At 43.7% G+C, this 14272-nt stretch overlaps 1 protein-coding gene across 1 annotated transcript; it reads right to left on the bottom strand.

Moving 5' to 3' along the window:
* Window positions 1–160: 160 nt before the first annotated feature.
* scyl2 (SCY1 like pseudokinase 2) lies at window positions 161–13828 on the bottom strand. Its single transcript, XM_071905634.2, has 18 exons — window positions 13727–13828; window positions 11569–11765; window positions 11232–11389; window positions 10634–10778; window positions 9299–9448; window positions 8257–8478; window positions 7818–7934; window positions 7485–7610; window positions 7024–7200; window positions 6364–6486; window positions 5666–5779; window positions 5211–5343; window positions 5001–5119; window positions 4410–4510; window positions 4075–4144; window positions 3787–3864; window positions 3541–3660; window positions 161–3446 (listed from the first exon to the last, which is right to left on the bottom strand). The coding sequence occupies exons 2-18, from the start codon at window positions 11743–11745 to the stop codon at window positions 2811–2813; spliced, it is 2766 nt and encodes a 921-aa protein (XP_071761735.1). The 5' UTR covers window positions 11746–11765; window positions 13727–13828; the 3' UTR covers window positions 161–2810.
* Between the last annotated feature and the right edge of the window lie 444 nt (window positions 13829–14272).

The raw sequence follows: 14272 nt of genomic DNA, 5'->3' as shown, positions 1-14272 counted from the left end.
TGACTTGCTAGTGTCTGAAGCAAAGTGTTTTAAAGCCGTCACACAAATAACGACCACCCTTTGAGAAGATTAGATTGTGTATTTTCCTTTATATGTACAGATTTTCACTGAACCACCTCAGAGAACAGCACCTCAACACACAAGACAAGGTTCATAGAGGCCACACTACACATATATGACAGCAGTAGTATACAAAGGGTCCGAACTCTTGTAGAAGAATAGGTTTTTCTTTTTTCTGCTTTGGGGTCCTGCCAGGATATGTGACGCGCTTCAGAGATCGCGCCCCCTCTGTGAGCTACAACCAAATAAAAAAAGGATTCATCCAATCAGAGACGCCTCTGAAGTCAAAAGGATGTCTTCCAATTCACCAGCCAATAACACTGCCATGCAGCTTGAGTGAAAGCTCACCTTGTATAGGCGCCATTACTATACATAGTAAAAAATAAAATCAATCCAATAAAAGGGGTTACACTTCAGCATGTTAACAACAATCCCAATTATCAGCATTTTGTGAGAAACACAAAGTGATCAAGGTGCGTCTAAAAACCCTAACATGGTGGCATTCTCTCCAAAAGGTTCACATTAATTTATGTCTGTTTAGGAAATCTGACTGACCTATGAGGTTACTCTAGGTCAGTGCAGCTACATGGAGGGCTGCCTGAGCCAATCAAAACGCAGCCCAGGTGTCCCCTCAACCACCCATAAGGATTATTGCACACCACTCTTCTAAGGCCTCTCAATCGTTATCACAAGAACATGAAAATACCAAGGCCCTCGCAGAGTGCTCCATCTTTAAATAACTATATATATTCTTCATAATATATCAACAGCACAGGTCCCCCGTAGGCTGGAAAGTGCTCAAATCAAAATATATAGAGAGTGATATCTTCTTCATTGTACACATCATTTAACAGAAATTATACACTGAATGATACTGAGCGCCTTCAAAAGAGGTTTGCTTCGCCAGAGCAAATCTGGTTTGATGCGTGAAACAAAATAACATTGGTCACTGGAATCATTGGGAATCATCATTAGAAAGATGCTAAAATCGATATTTAGATCTTTTGTGGTCAGTTCAGTAACATGCAGCAAAACAAGTTCAGAAGTGAGCAGAGACAAACAGACCTACCAGATGGCTGGTAAGGGGAAAAACATCAATAATTAGATGCGGTCTATGTCTAGTTTCAATGTTTGTAGAATTTTGCTGTAGGAAAAATATGTACCCATGTAAGGCACAATAGCCTAAGCAGTGCATATGGTCCTTGTTCCCCTTTCCTTTTGCAAAGTGGTTCTCAAACTTTTTGGTTCGTGACCCCTTGAAAAAAAGTGATGGCTCCTCACAACCCCCATCAGAAGGCTGCATATGCAGAGTAGTGAACAGTTCAACCAAAGGATGATTTTCCCTTTTCAACTTGTTTCATTTGATTATCAGAGGAGGCCTAGAGGCCTATTCAGTATTTCACAAGAAAAAAAAAAAATTAAATGATAATAAATTTGTATAGTAGAAATATGTTTGTTTCCTATCTCATAAATCATCTTGTGACCTCCAGTTTGAGAACCACTGCTTTATCATATCATGTGAGGACACTGCTGTAGGACCTACTCCATACATCCTGCTCCAGTATCATCAGAAAGACCGGTCCTTCATACTGCATTTGGAATGGATACAATAAGTCTTTGTTTCAAAGTAAGTGAAATGGTTGTCAACCCTCTTACTTTGACATACAACACACACACATACAGATTTCCAGACAGTGAATTGCAATGAACTGACAAATTCATTGGCCAGACAAAAATAACCCTTCCCTTTTTAAAAAGTTGGCTCAAATGTCAAATCAGAAAGTCTCTAGGACAGTACGTTTTATATCAATAGAACTTGAGAGCAACGATGAGATGATAACAGGGAAAAATGAAGACTAGACACAGGATGTTTCATTAGTCCAATTTGAGTTCACAAAATGGAGGTTACTGCTGCTGCAGAGAAACAGTTACCATGGAGACGGACCTCAGAGGGGCTACTTGGTTTGCCCCGTCTAAGTCGCAACAGTTTGGCTGTCGATTCTCTACACCCCTTTTAGATTGTCTCGATGGAGGAGCCTCCTGGATGCAGATCAGTGACTATAGGCTTGTCAGTGCTACACTTCATGCTACCTCCCACTGGGCTCAGACATTTTGGTGTATGCTTTGTTTGTAAGCCAACCCTCTGATCATTTTAGACACGCGAAATGTCTTAAAATAGTCAGGAAAAGGAAGAAGCGTGTCCAAAGACCCGAGCAAGATGAGAGCAACTAAGCAGATGTACACCACAGAAGCCAAGTTTTCTGTCTTCGATAAATGTCTACCAGGGTGAAGGGTAGTTTCTGATGCAATCCATTCAGGAAGTGAAATCCATTTCCATTCAGTCCAGTCATGGTGACACGTTTGAACAAATAACTTCCTGAATAAACTAAGTTGGAATCAACCTAAACCCATGACATTTACGCTGCCAAGTGTGTCAAGTACAAAACAGTAGGAAACCCCAGCATTGTTAAGAACACAGTATAGAATAACAAGTTCCCACCCCAACCTTTTGTCCTTCTGGTCAAGTAGTAATGGAATTCAGGTGCAGGTTAATCGCTGAGGCCCAGTGGCCAGTTGAATGGGAGCAAGAGTCAGAATCGCAATTCAAACCAGGTGAGACTAAAAACCGCAACGCCCTCAACAGGACTGATCGTTTTCACATTCAACCAGTGTCTTTTACTGCAGGAATACAAGGCTCTGTCTACAGTCATTAAAAGAATATATGGAATCCGGCAGCTTTTGGTTTACATTTAGCCAAATAAGTCTTTGAGATCATTGTTAACTGACGCACTATGTTTAAGCCCAGCTTGGTTCACGCTAGGGGCGGCGGCAGGCTGAGAAAAGTTCTGCGGGCTGAAGAAAGGGTTGGCCTGCATCCCAAACCCACTGGGGACCCCTCCCATGCCTAATGCCGCACCCTGGAGCGGAGCAGTCTGAGTGGTCTGGGCCGAGCCAAACTGATTGAGCCAAGGGCTGCTGGTTCCAGGGGCGGGCTTGGGACCCATTTGGTTGAGGGTGACTTTGGGTTTGTTGGAGGTAAAGAGATTGTCCAAGGCTGACAAGTCAGGGGCTTTATTCGTCTGCCCGAGGGGTCCTTGATTCTGACTGAGGGCGCCGAAGTTCGGTGTGCTGGTTGTGGTGGCCATGCCCCCGTAGAGGCCGGGACCTGCGGGGCGCATGCCCATCCCCATGCCCCCTGCCTGGAAGCCCATGGCTGGGTTGAAGCCGTTGGAGACCGGCGCGCCCATGGAGCCCACCATGGGGCCGGTGGAGGGGAAGGCAGCGATGGTGGTGCCCTGGACCGGGGCTGGTCGCGCTGTGTTGGCCAAGGACATGCTGTTTAGAGACGTCATGCTGTTGAGAAGGCTGCTGGTCAGATCCTTAGCCTGCCAAGTAAAACAGGGAGAGATGGATTGTGAGGAAGGATGAGTTTGTGCGCATGAGTATGTGTTTGTGTGCACATATGTGTATTTGTGTTACCTGTGCGTTGGTGGAGGATGGTTTGACAGTCTGCGGTGCTAATGGCTGCTGGTTCCTCAGTTTGGCTGCTTGCTCCTGCTCCTTAGCCAAACGCTGTTTCTCCTCTAGAGTCAGAGACATCTAGGCAGAGAGGAGACACATGGAAAGCGTGATAAAGGGAAAGAGAGACAGGAGACCATGAATAAACTGGGTCAAATTCAAACCCAGTCAAATTTGTGCTGCTGAGGTGTGACATTGTTGCCATACTCTATTAGGTTGGGAGGCTGGTGCTGATGATCCATTCTCTTTCCCATTAACCCCTGTGCTGCCAAAGATATCGTCAATCTGAAAGCAGACAAGACGAGTCAGTGCAGTACACAGAGGTGCAAACATCTAATTTACCAGTTTAACAGTTACAATCCAGCAGTTAAAAAAAAAAAAAAAGGAGGAGCTCCAAGGCACTCTTCAAGCAAAAAAATAAAAGTATTTATTGCATGGTGAATTTGCCCATCTTTTCTGATCTCTTTCTTGGTTGTCATGGAATTAGCCTCTCACCTGGTTGCCAGGGCTGGGTGTGCTCTTGGTCTCCTCTGATTGGTTCCCTTGGGTGGAGATGGTCATGCTCCTGTTGGGGGAGAAAACAGTGAACAAAGTCAAAGAGTAAAATAGATATGAACAGAGGCACTTGTACAAACCTGGTTAGTCATACCAGTATCATCATCATCATCATCATCATCCAGCCTCATTACTTTGCAAGATAGATCCAATTATCCCTGGGCTGTCGAGCCACTATTGTGTAAAATCCCCATCAATATGTATGACCATTTGATATGTAATCAGAGTGAATAATAGGGGGCCTATTGTAGAGGGTGAATAGTGTTGACAGACACCTCTGTTGTTCCTGCATGACATGCAGCTGCTCCAGCTTGGTCTTGTGTTCAGCCTCCATGCGACTCAACATGTCCCGGATCACCACCATGAACGAGTTAAACTGAAACACACAATATATCAGATAAGATTAGATTAAAGGAAACTTAAGGATACCTATGGGGGAAATGGATCACTGCAGCAGCAGAACAGGATATAGATACAAACAGGGCAAATATAGAGTTTAGAAAATAATACATGCAACTAATCACAGCAAACTAACATGCTGACGATACTACAACAAATAAAGATGAAAGGTCTTTGTTGCCAGATTTACAGGTTAGCAGATGTTTGCAGTTTACAGATCTACAATTGACATCATATAAGCAGGGTGTTCAAGTATGCATTGTTGACTCTCCACATTACTGATTTACAGAGTGGATGTGTGAATGTGCCTTGCTAGCTGTTCAGATTTACAGATGAAAGAACATACAGTATGTACAGAATGTGTCTAGATGTATACAGCTCAGTCAATCAGAGGTAAAAGACACTGATGTGGTAAAATGTGTGAAATCTAATTGTGACTATGTGTGTGTGTGGTTTGCTTTGTGTACCTGGTTGAGGTTGAGGTTATTGTCTATACTGAGGGAGACGAGGTGAGGCAGGCTCTTGGTGGCAAGGTGTTCTTTGGGGATGCCCAGCTTCTTATGGGTGAAGGTGCACTTGTAGATCCCTGAGGGGGGTAAAAAATTTTTTAAAAAAAATCAAATAACCAACCCTTGCTCAATTGTTCTTTTGAAGAGCAGAGTCTCTGCTTTGCTTACCAAGGATGCCCATGAGCACAGCTGGTTCTCTAGAGGGGATCTGCTGTAGGAAGGGCAGGATCTCATCGATGACAAACCACTTGTCAAGATATTCCAAAATCTTCCCCAGACACACCAGAGAGTTCACTCGCACCTATGTAAAGACACAGGTAGACACATACATACACCAAGACAGAATAAATATTCAGTTGAATATAGTATCACAGTTGTAACAGTATCACCAGAGGTAATGACATTTTGAGAGACATATTCAATTCAATTGGTAGTAGCTGTTTTACAGCAAACAAGAGGTAGAGCAAGAGGGGTAGGAGCGTTAGAGAAGGACAAAGGCAAAAGTAAACAAACACGAAAAATGACTGCAGAAAAAAGATCATTTGTGTGGAGGTAGATGGGTTGAAAGGGTTGACAGGGACGGGGTGAGAGAAGAAAATGACAGCAGTCTGATGGAAACTCACCGCTAGTGAGGAAGTCTGTAGGCAGGCTGATTTGATGCGAGGAATGAGGGAGTTCTTCATGGAGGGATAGTCAATCAGGTTGGCAAACGTCGGAATGATGTTCAGGCACAGCTCCTGGTCGGCCACAGATAACAAGATTCTATGAAATATGACATCTCAAGTAGAGCAGCCATTCTTACTGCACATTCAAGACAACCTAGAAAGAGGAACGCTGTCTTCCAGCAGCAAGGTTCCCAAGTGTTATGCTCAGAATATACACCTATGAAGTAGAAAGCCAAGTTGGCAACACTGTGTTAAGTTTGTCAGGGTGCTTTATCATATTGAAGCAGGCTGTATCCACAGCAACAAAGCATTACCTCACCAGAAATAGTAACATCTACATAAAAAGGTTTAAAAAACAGCATCCGGCTTTACCAAAATCAAATATAGCTCACTCAACCATAGACCTAGCAATCTTCTGCCACCATTTTTTGACATACTTTATTGAGTGCAGGGTCAGCCAGCCGGCACGGCAGGAAGGTTTGAAGGATAAAGGATACTTCCACAGGCATGGCGACATGGGAGATCAAACCCCAGCCCTCTGACCTCACTAAGCACTAGGCCATCATGGCTCCTCCCTCCACTGATCTAGTGGACAGCTTTCCCACTAACAGTTAAGATTAAGGTTAGGTTGAGCAGCCCCTTCCCGCGCCCTGTACCTGGATCTGTACAGAGGGGGCCTCCAGCGCTCGGTAGACCATAGGCAGCACACAGTTCTTGATGTCTTCCGCCGGCGTCTTGGTCAGCAGCAGGTCCATCTTCTGCAGGAAGATCAGCAGGATCTGCACAGCGCAGGGACACCGTTAGGAAAAATAAGAATCAAAAGCAAGAGAATTCTATCCTATTTCATATTGGTGAGTAAGGCGGTGAGTAGAAGTGAAGGGAGACTATAATTGCACTGGTTTTAGTAACATTTTTAGTATTACAGAAAACATGACGCACACACTAGTAGATGCTATTGGAGCATACTCATAACAAAGACCACTCACCATATTGCTAGCCTGAAGAAGCATGAAAAAAAATATAGAGAAAGACAAGTCTTGATACAGTCCCAGACCAAGCCCAAACATATAGAGTATGCTCTCTAGTCGGGTTATATTGAACCATGCAATATCGCTGTCAAATATCAAACATACAGATCATGCCAAAAGAACAAAACAGATCATGCAAAGGATGAAAGAGAAAAGCCCTGTTACCCCAAATATTTTCTGAAAAGGACAGTGTTTGTGGAATATCTGAGAAAATGCCATCACTTTATGTGCACATGAGCATGTATTCGGTGTGTTTCTGTGTGTTTCTGTGTGTGTGTGTCTCTCTACCTGGATAGGCTCCTGCTGCTTGAAAACAGGTGTGAGGTCAGGCAAGATGAGGCGGATGTACTCCTCCTTGGTGCACTCCTCGGCGATCAGCAGCACATTGGGTAGCACGAAGGGAACCATGTCTGGGTTGATGAACTCTGAGGTCAGCGCCGGCAAGATACGATACACCACCACTCTCTGAGAAAGAAAACAGGACGGGGATCAAGAAGCGATGGAAGAGGATGACTTAAAACTATAGATACTGTATGTTCATGTCAAGTTTATTTAGAGAGCGGTTGTAACAACAAGATTGTAACAAAGTACAGAGGGCAAGGGACACAAAAACAGATAAACGTGATGAACAATCAATTATTGAAACAGGGCGAAAACAAATTCAATGTCTTCAGTGGCAAAGTCAAAGTTGCTGTATGTACCAAGGTACGTTCACATTTCCCATAGAAAAGCCATGTGGAGGTAATTACCTTGGGTAGTTTGGGCAGGACTTTGGGCAGGCCTTTGTAGAACTGGGACTTCTGTAGGTTGTCCCTCTGGAAGAGGGAGTCAAAGTACTGCAGGGTCACCGCACCCACATCGTCAAAAAACGGGATCTGGATTCCACACCCAAGAAAAAGGAAATTTGTCCTCAAACCGTATCCAACAGATATTGCCAACAAAAAGCACATACCAAGACGATGTAGCATATGAGCTGAGGTGACACAGTTTGTGTATGTGTGTGTGTGTGTGTGTGTGTGTGTGTGTGTGTGTGTGTGTGTGTGTGTGTGTGTGTGTGTGTGTGTTGCAGTGACAATGCAAACCTTGGTCATCTGGTCTGCATCAGGCCGGACATTGGGCGTGACGCTGAGCAGCATCTTGACATGCTCCCGCACCTCTTCAGGGATCTTGTTCAACACTGCTGGACTTATGCTGCTCAGCTACAGAACAGTAAGGGGGAGGTAGAGGGTGAATCAGAGGAGTGTCTGACTGATGACAACAACATACTACTATAACAGTAAGACACAACATACTACTATACCAGTAAGACACACTACACAACATTTAGGTTGATTATAGCCAAGATTTGGTATCTTGACTGATTTTGAAGATCGTCCACACTAGTTCGGAGCAGTCTAAATAGACAGTCGGCACAGATGATCTGTGTGAGGGTTAAGGACTTTAAATCTCTTGCCTCCTGCACTAGTCAGGACCATCACAGCCCACCCCTCCCCCCAACCCTTGCACAGTCCCTTCACTCACCTGGTCCAGTTGCCTGCTGAAGCTCTTGAAGATGTCGTGCTTGTTGACCTGGAAAACAGGCTTGCCCTCGTTGAAGACGGCGTGCATGACCACGCCCAGCGAGTACATGTCGGAGGCGGAGTCACAGCTGACAGACAGGATATACTCGGGGGCCAGGTACTCAGGGTTGGGCAGGCAGAGTGGAGGGAGGTTGGGCTCCCACTCTTTACATGTGTACTTAGGCTGAAGGGGATGAGAGGATGTGGGAGGAGATGAAGGTGTGTGAGGATACAGACCAACCCTGCTGATCTGCACATGGATGCTAGTATAGAAGCTATTGCACATTTCTGAAGTTGGTCCTATTCTGTTCAACCCACCCATGATTGTGACTCTATGATACACTGGACTACTGCACTACCAGGCACCCACCAACCCCCCACCCCCACTGCTGTTACCAACGAAGCCACTGCTGCTACACTGGACCAATTCTTTGGCTTTGAATATATACTTGTGTGTTTATGTTAAGTCTGCTGTCAAACAGTACTTCTCATCTGCACTATATGTGACATCCAAACCCTAAGTCTAGTGTGTCGATTTTGTATTGTGTCACTGCCCTGTAAAGTGTCAAAAGTCATTAAGTCAAGGACACACACACACTTACTGTTAAACCTCAGAGAAGAAGGTCTGGTCTCAAAAACTAGTCTATTTCTTATAGCAGCCAGGGAGCCAGGGGGTATTTTCATAAGTAAACAACTGAACAAAAGACTTTATGTTACTGGTGACATGTCAGCTTGCTCAACCATCAAAACAATGCATAATGCCTCCATGATATTATCACTGCGTATCCTGTGGGCAAAGGCATTGTAATTCTTTAAATTTAAATAGAAGGCTTTGCAAAGACGTGAGCAAAATATTGAACCATATATTATAGCATAACTTTTTTAATGTCCACATGAAATAAAGCCCTGTCTCGTGCGCCTGGTCATTTTGGCTGTTGAAACATATAACTGCATTCACAACTATTACAACTTGTACAATAGTTTCTCTTTACACATGAACACACCTCGGCCTCTGAGGGGTTGATAGAGGAGATGCTGAAGTCGAAGCCCATGATCTTCCACGCTCCACTCTTGTTCAGGATGATGTTCTCTGGACTCAGGTTGCCATGGACCATTTTCACCCCACTGTGGAGGAAGGACAGCCCCTCCGAGATCTGAGGAGATGGGTAGGTAAATGTAAGGAGACAGAGTAAGACAGAAAGAAGTTGTGGAAAAGGCAAAATAAGGGAATGGATAAGGCAAAAGAATAAGTCAAAAGAGGAGGGAGAGAGAGGGAGAAGGAGAGATTTTTGTTGTTAATGTCACATTGTCTTTCTGTTCATAATCTGTTTTTTGTTTTTGCTTTGGAATAAGTACTTCAAGTCCATATTTCATGCGAATAAAGCACCTTTGAATTGAATTGAGAGATGGAAATAAGAGAGAAAGAGAGGGGGAACTCAGAGTACCGACAAATAAACAAAGAGAATTAGAGACAGAGAGAGGGAGTAAAGCAGGGAAGAGTGAGAAAGGGCAATGACAATGATTAAGGAGGCCAGGAAAAAGTACAGAGATTGAAGAAACAATTAATCTATGACACTAGAGGCATCTTAACACTCAGACAGCAAAAGAACATACTGATCCTAGCGTCCTATTCCAAATATAGCCTGGTTAAAATCTAATTGACTTTGCAGCCTGGCAGAGCAACATCACAACACTGAAGACATGTCTGATTTTAAAGTCTCAGCAGACATAGAAAGGTGGGGCATGGAATTAAGCTGGCTCAACTGGCTTTGAGAAGAAACGGCATGTGAATGCACACATCCAGGTGAAGGCTAAATAGTACCAAAACCTGCTGGACAGCTAGATTTATAATTAGGCTTGTGTCAGGAGTCAGGACTGATGATCATGTGGTGAGGTCTGTTGGTGACATAGTATAATAGCAGCTTTGATTGTACATTTTCCAAAGTTACTTCTTTTTTAACCTTCATTTACCCGATTTTGCTGAGCAGACATGCTCTAATTCAACAATGTTTCACATTAATATCTGGAAGGTGTACACTGCAACCACAGTCTTCTCCTGTTAGCCAATGAGCAACTTATTATGATTTCTGTGTCATATGTTGTGATGTAGATAGGTCGGACGATTGTACAGGGGGGGGCAAAAATAGCATTTTTTTTTAGCTTTATTGTGACAATTTGTTGTGTGGTTTAGTGTGTCTCAGGTATGTGTTGCTGTGACAACAGAACTTTCCCCCGGGACAAATAAAATGCCTATCTATCTAACTTAAATTGAGCAAATGGTGGTGAAGTGCTTTGCTAAAAGTCACCTTAACAATCTGTCTATCTGTCAGCACTCTCACCTGCAGCAGGCCATACTTGGTCTCCACATCATAGAGTTTGTACTCCTTGATGTCGCTGGGCACGGGGCTGGGCAGGTTGTCCCACTGGCCCAGCACATTGGACAGACTGGCAAACACTGGCTCTGTGCAGAACGCCAGGCAGTCCCTGAGGGCAGAATACAGAAATAACATATCGGTTTAATTTGAAACAACTGCTCTACAATGTTGAGTCATCCTTGAACAGACACAGACAATTAACTACATGAGCAGAAGCAAAAATAGAGACAAAAAAATTATAGTTGACTAAGAGCTAACCACGATGAAAGTGGGAGTAAGACAAAGTGAAGAAAGCGAAAAAGTGCAAGTCAGCCTCTCAACCTTATTCTGCTCTCAGGGACCATGCATTATTCAGGGACCAGTCTGCAGAGTCTTTTGATCATGACTGGCTTCTGCGCACACACACACACACACACACACACTTAACAAGGACGAACTGAATGAGTCACAGCTGAAAGAGTGGCTCGACATTCGAGGGAAAAATTGCAGTACAAATCTATTTGTCTGCTTGTGTGTGTGTGTGTGTGTGTGTGTGTCTGTGCATGTGTGTGTTTCTACTCACCGTGACTCTTCCAGAGGGTGCTGCACAGTGAGCAGGCGCGGGTGACGCAGTCTGGTCAGCTGTTGCACCCCTTTTTTCAGTGAGTCGATGATCTGGTCCTTGTCAAACTTCTGGTACTTGTCAATCATCTTCTTATCAAACACAAACACTGCCACTTCCTAGAAAGGCAAACAACAAGGTGCTGAAATAAGCATTATCAAGTCCCACAGCTTCTCCTGGCGTGGAATGAATTAATCAGCAACAAAAGCACAGTCACTGCCCTATCCCTTCAAATCAACACATGTGTATGGGGAGATATGTTGGTGTGGTCAGGGGTGAGATTCAAACACACACACACCTGTTTAGTAGACTTCTTGGTGCCATTGTAGATCCTCCAGCACAAGCCGGGCCCCCCGCTGGCAATGTGTCGTCCCACCTCAAACTCCCGTGTCACCGGGTTGCCCATGACAGCACTGGTGACATCAGCGGTCACCTTGGTGACGGTGCTTTTCAGCTTGTTCAGCATGGACTCCATGTTCAGGCTTCACCTGGCAGCTGAGGTGAGAGAGAGGGAGGGCAGACCACCGAGGACAAGTTAGCAAGTAAAGGAATCAAAAATATAGGCCTAGACTGAGAGATACACCACAGTGGGTCAAATATGGAAACACAACCATAGTCTTCACAAGGAGAAGTAGCCCAACCCTTTCTAGTTAAGCAAAAGCCTTCAACAATCCATCACACATGCACTCTGACGCACCTGCCTCTTTGTCCGCTTTTTAATGAGGGGAAACATTTACACATCAAAGTGCACACCAACATCCTGTGCTGGCTGTGGACAATGAGCATCAAACCAGCCCAAGCTGTCCCAAGTATGGGAGGACAGACTAACAGCAAACTCAACCACACCATATTGAGGCTCTCATTGAAACTCCTCAGTGACTTGGAAGCATGTTAAGCACTAGGATGACAGATAAAACAGCATGGCTGACTGGAATACTGCAATATCCAGACAAATTGTTTTTATGTGAACAGTTTTAAGTGCCAACCAAAGCACAGACATTCACTAGTACTGTGTGTAGAAAACACAATATCCAATGATTAGGTTGTGTCAAACAGCACCCACTTGGCAACAGCCTAATGAAGAGACACTATTTATTTGGTTTTAATTAAAAACTTTGTTCAGTTAATGAGAAGCTTTGCTTGTGCACCTGCCTGATGCCAATATGAAATCATAACTCCCTTAAACCAATTCATTAATGTTAACACTCAGCCATTGCCAACAACTATAAATGAGTGTGAAGAGCCAAAAAGAGCTTACACAGGGAGAAGAGGTGAAAGCAATCGATAACCATGGCTGTATCTGATGCTGTCATGATTGCTTTTTGCCAGCGTGTCAATCTTTCTCACAATCTTCTTCCTCTTTTTTCTCATTCTCTCTATAAGAACCAGTGGCCTTGAGCCTAACCCAAATGTGGAGGCTTCATTTAAAGATTTGGAACTACTGTGTTGACAAAAAGCAGGGCTTTTTTTGCCTGAAATAGCCAAGTGTCTGAAGAAATCAGTTACACTGAACTGTCAACATCATAATATATTTCACTGAGATAATGCTCATCATTCACTCCATGGCTGGAAAGAAGGACTAGGCCAAGGACTGCATGGCTAAGGAGTAACAATATCCCCATGCCTAACCTTTAAACTGGCAGAAGATCTAATTAATCCATGTTTCAATCCACCCTTGTCTTGTCATTGCACTGGTACGGGATTTTAAGTGGCAACAGCTTTGAACGCTTTATGTGTCAATGACTTACCATGTACAATCAAACTGATTCTTTTATTTTACAGTGACGATAACATTCAACAACACTAACAGGCATATGTTAACATTAGTTACTGGTGGTCAGACGAACAAGATCTTAGTGTGAGAGAAGACGTTAGGAAATCCACCTCACCAAAACCACCTGCGCAAAGCCAACCTGAGCTAGCATTATCGTTAGCTAGTTAGCCGTCATGACATCAGTGCAGTTTACGGGCTAATTTAGCTAACATTAATGTTGGGTAGCTAACCTGGGTATGGCACGACAAGCTATCCATGAAAAACCGACACAATTAAAAACATGATTTTAGCGATAAAGCTGGTTTGCTTAACCGGGTGTCTGTGTGATTGTCATGTCTGGTCGGGAAATAGCCTCTTTAGCTAGCTATGTTGTTTATACGCACATACCAAAACTAGCTCACTATTGCTAAACTAGCAATAAACAAATGTCTCGCAAAACCTGCTATGGATTTCTTGCCTAGATATCTGTAGATGGCTGACAATCTCATTATACGTTTGTTGTCTGGCTCGGAGGCTACCCTGAAACGCTTAGTTTTATATTAGCACAACACACCAGCTAGCTAAGCTAACTAGCATTGCGCTAAGCTAAGTAAGCTAACTGAACGTTACTAACGTCTATCAGTATAAAGACGACACCGTTTGTTTAGCCACCAAAATGCCAATCCCGAACAACAATACCTACCTTAATATCAAAAAGGTCTCAATTTAATTTTGTATTCCAAGTAGACTTTCAGTAATACAGCTGTCAGTAGTGGCTGCGAAATACAGCCTCCATGTCTTCCAGTAACGTTTGAAGTGAATTAGCTTAGCATGCTAGTCAACGAGCTAGCTATCCTACTTCCGGGTTCTGTCATGAAGAGACAGGTGTGTCAACAGGCATGTCATTGATCCTTTTAACTGTGAATTTTTTATCATCCAATAAGTCAAAATTAAGTTGCATCACTACGATGGCGTATTGACATTGTAGGTAAATTATTTATTTTTTTACCGCAGCCGGGGGAGGGGGTAATATTCCGAGAAAACACTTTTTGAGATAAAAGTCAGAAATTTACGAGAAACCAGAAACTGGTACAAAACTGAAGCCCCTGGTCTTGAACAATGGGTGGACATTGTAGGGGAAATATTTGTTATGGAAAAATTAACATTTATCCTAAGCACCAAGGAGGATGTATTCCATAGAAAATGGGACAAATAGACTTCTACTACTACCTACATCAAAAATGGTTGA

This window comes from Centroberyx gerrardi, chromosome 24 (assembly GCF_048128805.1).
Source record: "Centroberyx gerrardi isolate f3 chromosome 24, fCenGer3.hap1.cur.20231027, whole genome shotgun sequence".
Lineage (NCBI taxonomy): Eukaryota > Metazoa > Chordata > Actinopteri > Beryciformes > Berycidae > Centroberyx > Centroberyx gerrardi.
This window is presented reverse-complemented; position numbering and strand designations above follow the sequence as displayed.

Coding starts and splice junctions, on each gene's coding strand:
- scyl2 (XM_071905634.2), bottom strand. CDS start 11,745: ATGGAGTCCATGCTGAACAAGCTGAAAAGCACCGTCACCAAGGTGACC. Junction 9,449..10,633: donor CCAAGTATGGCCTGCTGCAG/GTGAGAGTGCTG, acceptor CCATCTCCTCAG/ATCTCGGAGGGGCTGTCCTT. Junction 6,487..7,023: donor AGCAGCAGGAGCCTATCCAG/GTAGAGAGACAC, acceptor TGCGCTGTGCAG/ATCCTGCTGATCTTCCTGCA.